General features: G+C 38.3%; 1 protein-coding gene across 3 annotated transcripts in view; it reads right to left on the bottom strand.

Annotated features, from left to right (window-relative positions):
• Cog5 (component of oligomeric golgi complex 5) overlaps positions 1–10,729 on the bottom strand; it is a 293,171-nt gene that overhangs the window by 139,408 nt on the left and 143,034 nt on the right. For all 3 annotated transcript variants that reach the window (XM_021179459.2, XM_021179458.2, XM_029484711.1), the window contains exon 8: positions 8,305–8,470. In XM_021179459.2, coding sequence (XP_021035118.1) covers positions 8,305–8,470 — 166 coding nt within the window. The remainder of the gene's footprint in view (positions 1–8,304; positions 8,471–10,729) is intronic.

Genomic DNA, 10,729 nt, shown 5'->3' with positions numbered 1-10,729 from the left:
AAAAAAAAAAAAAAAAAAAAAGAGAAGAGACTTCCAAACTGGACTTGAAGGAAACACTGAACTGCTATGACTATGAGAACACTTAGACACATACTTTGCTGTGTGTGATGGGTGTGACCTTTGGGGAACAGAAAGGGGATGTTATAATTTGATTGCCCCTCAAAGGGTCATGTCCTGAAAGCTTAAGGCCCCAGCTGGTAGCACTACTGGAAATGAGTGTAAACTTAACAAAGTAAGCCTAATTAAAAGTGCATCGTCATGAAACATGCCTTTGCAGGACATATTTTTCTGTTCTCTTTTTCTCTCTTTTTGCTTCCTGGCTGCCACAAGGTGAATAATCTTCTCCACCACACACTCCTGCCACCATGATGTTTTGCATAACTGGGGCAGGTGAGTACAAAGAAGCTGAGTATCCAGTGACTCTGTCTAGCCTGAGCTACATACACAACCCTTAGCGCCCTGTACTCCCACCTGCACGTAGGTCCGTGTACACCATGTTTCAAACAATGGAATAGGTATAGGTCACTTCTTCTACCAACTTCTAATCAGCTACACTTTTGTGGTCAACCATATCCTGGAACATCTGAAAACTTTTGTTCATGTTCAATAAGGCAAATTGTTTCTTCTGAGTGAAGTTTTAATGAAAATCTCCTATCTACCATCTTATGCATATGCATGCTTGGACATGCATATAATTAAAATCAGATACATCATGGGAAAGGGCATGCACAATAAATAAAGTAGTACATAAACCAAGCCCATAAATCAAAATATCATTACTATTTACCCTTAGCAAATGACTAGTCTTTCTGTTAGACCTATAAAAAAAAAAAAAAAAAAAAAAACCAAAAACCCCAAGCTAGACATGAAGCAGGCATTCCTGAACTGCATGTCTGCTCTGTACCCAATTCTCTTATAGAAACAAAACTAATAGTGCTTCCTTTTAAATTATTTTTCTCACAATACACTGCTAAGGAACTAAAAAGATAACTAAAAAACACTACATAAAGATTTTTATGGTCATAAGCTAAATACATTATACTGAAGATATAACCATGAAAAAAATAATCAACTGACTAAAAAGAATGCCTACATAAAGGGAAAGAATATTTGGAATAAATGGATACTTTCATCAATTAGATTTAACAGACTCAAGACACACAATTAACTGTGTCATAGATTTGGTTTCATTAAAGAAACTAAGAGTTCCTGAAAGAAATGATACTTACAGGTAATTTCTAGTTAATGATACTCTCTTCTTTTGAAAGCCAGCAATTAAGAACAAACAAAAAATAGGAAATAATTTACTTAAAAGAAATAAGGAATCAGATAAACTCTTCAATTTGATTATGAAATGTTCATACCAAATGCCATTGATAAATTAAAAGAAGAGAGCAGACAACTGAGCCATGAGTGGGAAAAGCTTTAAAATCAGCTGTAACACAACTGAGCAGCAGACAGGAGATTTCCTACTCAGTGAACCTTGAGGGTACACTTAGCTACTTAATGACCTGAGAGGTGTGCTCCCTCTTAGTGACTGTTAGGATTTGGTTCCAGTCCAGAGTATCTCCAATGACTATAGAAAACACATCACAATGCTGGAAGAAGTGAGCTGGTGGAAGATACAAAGTAACTGGAAATTTTAGAGACCATGAAGAGATGACAGAAGAAAGAAGAAAGAATAACCCAGGTAGGACAATGGTCCTCAAACTCTGGGATTCCCAGTATAAGCTGAAAGGCAGGGGTGAGGGTTAGCCCCCACTGTCAACTTAATTGGAAAAGAGACAGAGATTATAAAACACATCTCTGAATGTACCTGTAAGGGAACTTCCTGAGATAATTAGCTCAGGAGGGATCTAATTTAATCAGTGATTTAATCCATTAGTAGTTTAAAATTCTGAGCATACACTGGGAACCAGCGGACATGCAGTGGTAGGGCACAGGTAGAGGAAGTGGCTCACAGGGAACACACCTGTGAATGTGTTATCTTGGCCCTGGCCCCTGTTGTTGTTCTCTACTTCCTGGCAGCTAGGCAGTGAGCTTCTTTGCTCTACAACACACTTTCTGACATGATATTCAGCCTCATTTGAGGTGCACAATGAAGCCATCTATGCATGGAATGAAACCTCTGAAAATATGAGCCAAAAAAAAAGACTTCTACAATTATTTTTTTTCTCAGACATTCATCAAGTGACAAAAGTCTAACATAGCCAGTAAATTATAGAGTGCTAGACTCTTGTCTGAATTTTTACTTAGGAAGCCTATATGGAGTCACATAATTCACATCTCTTTAGTGATACAAAACTTGAGAACTAGGCTTTCTATGAGAATAGTTAGGACAAGGGGAGGTGGTACCCTTTACTGACACTAGTTCATGGGGAAGACGCCAAGAATCTGTGAACTATGGCATAGTCTAAAGAAGCAGAGTAAAGTGAATGTCCAAGCCATGGTTCTACTGACTGTCCTAGTTTGCCTCTCTTGATGCAACAGAACCATGACTAAAAGCAACTTGAAAAAGAAACATTTTATTTTAGCTTACAGGTTATAGTCTATCCTGAAGGGAAGCCAAAGAAGGAATTTAAGGAAAGAATGGAAGAGAAGACCCTGGAGGACTGCTGCTTGCTCATGTGGCTTTCTTATACAAGCAAGGACTTTCTGCCAGGGGTGGCACCACCCACAATGGGCTGACCTTTCCTACATCAATCACTAATCAAAAACTGTTCCGCAGACATATCCATGGGCCAACCTGATAGAGGCAATTCCTCACCTGAGCTCAGCCTTTCAAGTGACTCTAGGTGGGTCAAGTCAACAAAAAGCTAAACACCAAACTAACAGAGGCATTTCTCAAGATATTTCAAAGCACTGTTTAATTTGTATAAGTTTTTATTGTGTATATGATGCGCATGCAGAAGTCAGAAGAGAACTTTGTGGTTGGTTCCATCCTTCCTTCCACCTTCATGCAGGTTCCAGGGATTTTAATCAGATATCAGGCTTGCAAGACACGTACTTTACCCATTCAAACAACTCACTGGCCTGATTTTCCTATCTTTTTGCAACTGTATTTAATTGTTTTACAGATGAAAGAACCAAATTTAAGGTAATATGTATAGTAAGTACTGGCACTAAAATAAAGTACTGGTCTGTGAAAGAGAAGAGAAAAGCGACTTCAGGCCTAATGGCAAATATGAGTCAATTGTGATTTTCGTTGATTAGTTATATTGTTTAAGAATTAAAATAAGCCAGGCAGTGGTGGCGCACGCCTTTAATCCCAGCACTTGGGAGGTAGAGGCAGAGGCAGGTGGATTTCTCAGTTCGAGGCCAGCCTGGTCTACAGAGTAAATTCCAGGACAGTTAGGGCTACAGAGAAACCCTGTCTCAAAAAAAAAAAAAAAGAAAGAAAGAAAGAAAGAAAAAGAAAAAAAAATCAAATAAATAAATAAATATTAAAAAATAAATAAAATAGGCTTAATGCTAAAAGTCTCTTGAAAACAAATCAACAGTAAGAATCTATATGACCTGTCTGACTTTTTGTTAGAGCTAAGATCTACAGGCAAAGATCTGCCAAGGAAGAAGGAAATTGTTTAACACTGCAGCGTAATAAAGAAGAAAAGTAAAAAACAAACCATAATAAAGCTATATTTACATAATAATTGACTCTCATCTCAGTTGTGTGAGAGACCAGGAGTAAAGTGAGAAGAAAGGGCGGGGTAGTCGAAAATACTAAATTAAAAAAACAAAAAACAAAAAGAGCTCAACAGCTTTACTGGAACAACACAAAGTTCTTGACTGGCCAAAATTTGAGGAAAGATATGCTTCCAAGATAATCAAGAACAAAGGCACTCTTGAACTGAGCATCGATACGGGAGGAGGAGAGTAAAGAGTGACAAACACAGCTGAGAAGGGAATTCCTAAAGAAACAGCAGAAGGCTCCATCTGTTCTATAGTTGCAAAGGTGTGGTTCCCAGTGTAGCAGTGTTCTGAAGACATGACTGGATCATGCAGAATCGAGTCTCACCAGTGGATCACTCCATTGGCTGAGTTGACGTTTATTAGGCAATTAGAAAGGGGTAGAAATTCAAGATGGCAGAAGCTGCCAGCGTCTATGGGACTGTGGGGCACTCTGAAGAACCTGAGAGACCCACAGAGGCTTAGAAGGGAGGGATGAGCCTTTGAACATGAAATAGCTCCAGAATACCTTTTAAAACAAAGGACAGGCCTTATGGGAAGATGCTTTTAAAAATTGGTTTCATAGAATTGGAAAAAAAAAATGGCTGAAAAGAAAAACAGGGAGAGAAGTAGAACCAGATGTAAAGTGAGGGCGACAGGTATCAGGGCGCAGTCACATCAGACAAGAGCATGTCATTGCTGAGTCCACTATGCCAGCTACTGTTGCCCATGCTGCTGAGCTACTTGCCCTGCTCACCCTGCTCGGGGAAGAATGCAGGGCTCTAGCACTGCCCTCGGGCTACAAACACAATGGGCAGTGACACTGCAGGACCACCCTGCGTAATGAGATCTCAGAGATGAATGAGAGTTCGTTTTCTGAGCCATGCTGATGTCCATGGTCTATACTGCAGCCAGAAGCTATGTGGAAGTCCACAAGCCCTGCTGCTACAGCTGCTACATGCAGGGAAGCTTCATCTGCAGTGGCGTTCAACTGAAGACTTAGAACTGAGAATGAGACATTGAAAGCAATCTCCCGCCCACCCAGAAAACACAAAAACCAACAAACAAAACACTCCAGACAGGAAACTACTGAAGAGAGTCCTTAAAAACTGTGACAAATATACTGAAGTATGGCTCTTCACAGTTGATGGCCTGGGGGTGGAGGTGGGAGGCTAAACTGGGTGATTGGCCATGTTCCAATGATTATTATATTGATATCAGAAATTGGACAAATGAGAACCAAATCATTTTAAAATATGATGAAGAAAATATAAAAACTAGATTAAAGAATAATAAAAATATTTCAACATATGAAAAACCAGACAAGGGCTGGCAAGATGGCTCAGTGAGTTAATGAACTTGCCACCGAGCCTGATGTCCTGAATATGATCCCCAGGTCTCACATGCTAGAAGGCCAGAGCCAAGCTACTCCTTTAAGTTGTCCTCTAGCATCCACATACTGCCCCATGTATGTGTGTATGTACACATATACAAAATAAATGTATGTAAAAATACAAAAATAAGCATATGGAATAATGATGAGAATACTAGCCACCAAGTTTAAGAAATACAACAAAAAATGAAATAATATTCTGTTTTTTTTTTCCTAATCGTGTTCATTTATTTACTCTCCAAAGCAAAAGGCCTCATAAATTTAGACTGTCATACCACATTTTTAAGCTTTTAGTATTTATGTATATATCCAAAACAATACATAACAGTCTGTCACACTTTGGGGCTTTAGATATCATAAAGAACATACCTTCTATAACTTCCTTATATTCTGCTTTGAGCATTATCTACACTGATATATATTTTTTTAAAGCTTACCCAATTTTCCATTAGAACACAGGTTATTTTCATATGCTATAAACATAATGCAACAAAAATTCTTGGACCAGTGAGGTAGGCAGATGGGTAAAAGCATTTGCTACACAAACCTGGTGACCTGATTTCAATCCCTGAAACAAATATAAAAGTGGAGGGAGAGAAGAACTCTTTGAAGTTTCCAGATTTCCAAATGAACCAGACATGCGTACTAACCCTTGATCATCATGCACTTACACTAAACAATAATACTTTAAAACTTATACATATGCAGCATATTTCTCTAGGACATATCCTTACAGAGGAGCTCGTATTATAAGGAACACATAATTTTACCTTGTGAAATCAAACTGGTAAGGTTGAGGGACTGAACCATCCCCTCACCCACAATATGAATTGTGGTTTTATTCTCCTCTGATAGTTGTGTCTCAGACTTTGGCTAAAAAATTAGAAGAAAATAGTATCTTCCTTAATTTGCATGCTCCTCATCACTGGTTGTCTTGGTTAGCAACAAAACACCATGATTTAAAGTGAGTTGGAAAAAAGAAAAGTGAGTTGGGAAGGAAAGGGTTTATTTGGCTTACACATTCATATTGCTCTTCATCACTGAAGGAACTCAGGACAGGAGTTCAATCATATAGGTTAAGAACCTGGAGGCAGGAGCTGATGCAGACACCATGGAGGGTGCTGCTTACTGGCTTGCTCTCCATGACAACTCAGTCTGCTTTTTTATAGAACCTAAGACCACCAGCTCAAGGATGGCACCACCCACAATGGCTGGGCCCTCTCCCACCATTCACTAAGAAATGCCTTACAGCTGGATCTTACAGAGTCAATTTCTCAATTTAGATTTTCTCCTTTTAGACAGCTCTAGTTTGCGTGTCAAGTTGGCATGAGACTAGCAGCACACTAGCACATCCCCTAAAAAGATGTTGAGTCTTTCATCTGTTTATTGTACGTGTGGTCATCACATCAGTAGTCAGGCTTACACAGCTACCTTACAAGCTTGCCTTCAACCTTGAGGGGTGTCTTTTTCCTCAGACATGATCTCACCACGTAGCACAGGGAGATCTCAAACACACTTTTTCCTTCTTTCTTCCTTCCTCAGTCTCATGGGTGCCAGATCTGAAGTTATCCATCACTATGCTATCTTTATACATTTTTGTCCTCTTTATATATTCAAAATAAGATTTTTTAAAAGTTATTTTATCTCATCTTAAATTCCATAGATCTTACATTTGATCTTAAAATCTGTAAACTGTTATTGTTGTGATACTCCACCATACTCCAATGCTTCAGTGAGTATTTAAAATAACTCTATGGAGCCTCAATATATATGAAAAATAACATGAATACAATTTAATATTAGAAGTAAAGATAACACTCATTCTTTTAAAAGCTGAGAAATTGGTGCCTGGGGTTTCTACATTAGGTCATGGTATCCACGTCTCAACAGATGGTAATAGGCAGCTTTAAATCACTTCATTCTCTATAAAAAATGCCTGCATTAAGATTGACTGCATGTGAATAATTGCTTTCATTTTTCCTCTGTTCTTGACGACACAAGAGGGAATGAGATTAAACTGCTGCTGGAAATTTAAACATTAGATCAAACTTCGTGAAAAATAATTGCTAGCAAAACTTCAGAGGAAAAATCTCCTTTGGCAATTTCTTTTCAACAAACTCCTTTGGTAACAGTATGAATAGGGACCTATTCAGAGGCCGAAGTGAACCTTTAAAAATTCCATTGAGACTTAAGATTCTTTTATTTCTTTTTATTAGTGCCACTGATTCAGAAACTATGAACTCAGTTTTGCTTAAGGTCATGTATAAAAATGAAATTCATGTGTATTATCTATACACTAAAAGTGTCACTAATCTATTCAGGTATTTTGTTGATTCTTCAGGACGACTCTGTGACTGTTAGAGTACAGGAGGAAATGGCACAGTTAATACACACGATAATGTGGGACATTTCCACAGACTGACAAAATACAGTAGGAGAGTCAAAGAAAGGCAAGATATATGAGTTTGATTTTTAAGCTAAAGCTAATAGAACAATTGAGTGATAAAAAAGAAATTCAGAAAAAGGAAAACTAACAAGCTGTCAGATCTGAGCAAAAGCGAGACTGGATGGAACCTAAGGACAAGTCTTTTCTTCTAGACTAGCAGGAGAACAACACATGGTAAGAAACAGAAGGGCAAAGGTGCAGGAAGGACGGAAGGAAGTGGAGGGAGAGAGGGAGGGAGGGAGGGGACACAAACACGTACAGCACACATATATACAACAACAAAGGCTACCCTATGAATGGCCTGTGGAGTACATCTGTCAGGAAAGGTCAGAGCACCTAGTTAGGGCTAAGAGTCTGCGTCAACCTCCCAACAGTAGTTTTTCTTACACTTGTCATAGTTGCCATGCTCCCAAGGGGTTGATCTATCTTGACTGCCTAAGCCATCATTGCCTTTCAATATGAAAATTGTAAAGAAAAATCCTGAGAGCTAAAGTAGAAATAGCATTCCTTAAAAATGCTTTCCTTCTCAATAAAAAGTGCATGTCGGGATAAAGACTTTAGGAAGAAAAATATGTTCTGTTCTTATTTGCATCTGTTTCCTCCTAACTAAATGGTTCCACAGCTTAGACATCTTTTCTAGAGGTTCTGATCAAGTTGTGATACATAATTTTCCCCTCATTTTTGTCTACTAAAAAAGTGAGTCATTAGATTGCTTTGAAACATGAATGTTTCATATGCTATTCAAAGGACTTGTTGGTTATAAATAAATAAATGAGCTAAATATAAGCCATATCCATACCTCGCACAGCTGACTGGGAAGGCTGAGTCAAAACTTTGACGTCCAATGCATTGTTGATACTGTCTTCCAAAGCAGCACAATAGCTATCCACGACACTGGTAACAGTATCCTTCAAAGTCCCGAGGTTATGGAAAACCTGAAGAGCTGTTCCAACCTGAGTTGGATTCTGAAATACATACGGAGTGAAAACAGATAGAAATAGTAAATAAGAAAAACCCAGTATCAATCTTTAAAAAAACACACACACTTTGACACTTTAGCAAGGTAAGGGAGAAGACCGCTTGGGACAAGTTTTATTTATATGCATATACTGTGGTGCCTTATCTTCTATATAGAACATTTAATTTGAAATAATATCTTTTCTTGTTCAATGAAAAAATAAATTTCAAATCCATTTTCAGTATTTTTTTAAGACCTACTGTGATTTTCTCTATTTCTACTCCCTCTCTGCTCTGTGTGTGTGTCTGTCTGTGTGTTTGTGTGTGTGTGTATGCAAATGTACGATATAGTATTATTTTAACCAGTAGGTTTCAGAAGTAATTTTTGTCTTATTTATTAATTTAGTTTGGAATAACAACTAATGAAATAATTTAATTTACAGATGGTGAGCCATGATGAATGATAAAGTCATTTGAATGAAAAATTTTAGCTACTGAATCCATATATACATATATATAATCATATGTGTATAGATACACACACATATACACATACTAAACATGTGGAGAGAGAGAGAAAGAGAGAGAGAGGCAGAGACAGAGAGACAGAAGGAGGGAGTGCAAGTGTAAAGCAAGCAAGATAAGACATCCAATAAGCCCTGAGTCTCATTAGAGGGCCAGTCTTCGGGAATAAGGTGCAAGAGCAATGAGGATAATTTCCTGACTCCAGCCTTTGGGCTTCCACATTATGCATGCACCTATGCATTAGTGCATCCATACACAGACACACCTACATACACGTGTGCACCCACACTCACACGCACATGAAGTCTAGATCTTAAATTCAAATACCCTCAGCACCTCTGAATGTCTGTACTTCTCTACATCGTATCCCTCCATGTATTATCACTACTGTAACTTTTGCTATGAGATGAATTCTACCTGTTTGCCACCTTGATGTCAGTGAAATGACACGGTCCGCATGACTTTATTCGGCATCTCCTGTGTGGAATGCGTCTGTGCTGTTTTCTATAACAGAAGATGGTTCATGTTTATGGTTGTCTAGCACTGCAGTGTAGGAATTTTCCTTTATCTGCCCATTCTGTTGTGGACATAAACATCAACTATTCTTAATTTTAGGCAGTATAATTAATGCTGGAATAAACATTCTAACATTTTGCTGTGTGAAAGCAGACTGGAATCATAAAGCACTTGCAAGCTTTGTGTTTATAGATATGGTAGACTTCCCAAAAATGCTGCAAAAGCTGCAGATGTTCTATCAACTCACATGCCTCTAATCGTGCTTTCACTAAGCACTATGGTTTTAACTGACTTTTCAATAATAATGAGAGGCTTCCTTGTCATGTATGGTATGCATTTGGAACTTTTGGTGTGCATATCAAATATACATTCCTTGTTGCTCACTGTCACAACTGAATGCTTTATTGTAATGCATGTATTTGTACAAACTGCTTGTATATTTTAGGTGTAATCACTCCTAAATGTTTCTATTGTAATATGATAATGTTTCTATTGTAAAGTTATCTCTTACTCTTATGGAAATCTTTTAAAGATAATAAATTATTAATATGAAATATTCTTTCATTAAACGAAAATAAATTCCTAATCAGAGTGCACTCTCTATGGCTATCACTTTGAACAGCTTGTATTTTCCTGATATTTCTTACTAATTAAAAGTTCCATGCATGTATATTCATCACAGCACTAGCACTACTTCCCTCTTCTTCCTCCTCCTCCTCCTCCTCTCCTTTCTCCTCTTCCTCCTCCTCCTCCTCCCAGTACTCACCACCCTCATTCCCTCCCAGTTTCATGTCCTCTTTACTTTTTTCTTACTAAGAAGCCATAGTCCAAATAGCACTACCAATATGTACATGGGTCTAAGGCCATGTGTCCTGGGCATGTGCATCCTGCAAGCAGCCACATCATACAATAAGAGTGAGTTCTCCTCTCAGTCAACTGCTAGCAGGTGCTCTGATGGAGATAAGCATAAGTGCTAAGAAAAGTCTCAGGCATTGTAGTGTTACCTGGAGGCATGGGACAGTGGAAGTAGTCACAGAAAAGAACCCTAACCCTAACACTAAGTAATACTGAATACATAATCTTAAAAACAGTTAAAATGGCCAGGCGTAGTGGCACACACCTTCAATCCCAGCACTCAGGAGGCAGAGGCAGGCGGATTTCTGAGTTTGAGGCCAGCCTGGTCTACAAAGTGAGTTCCAGGACAGCCAAGGCTATACAGAGAAACC

This window comes from Mus caroli, chromosome 12 (genome assembly GCF_900094665.2).
Source record: "Mus caroli chromosome 12, CAROLI_EIJ_v1.1, whole genome shotgun sequence".
NCBI classification, from domain to species: Eukaryota; Metazoa; Chordata; class Mammalia; order Rodentia; family Muridae; genus Mus; species Mus caroli.
Note: the sequence above shows the minus strand (reverse complement) of the source record. Positions and strands in the feature narration are given on the sequence as shown.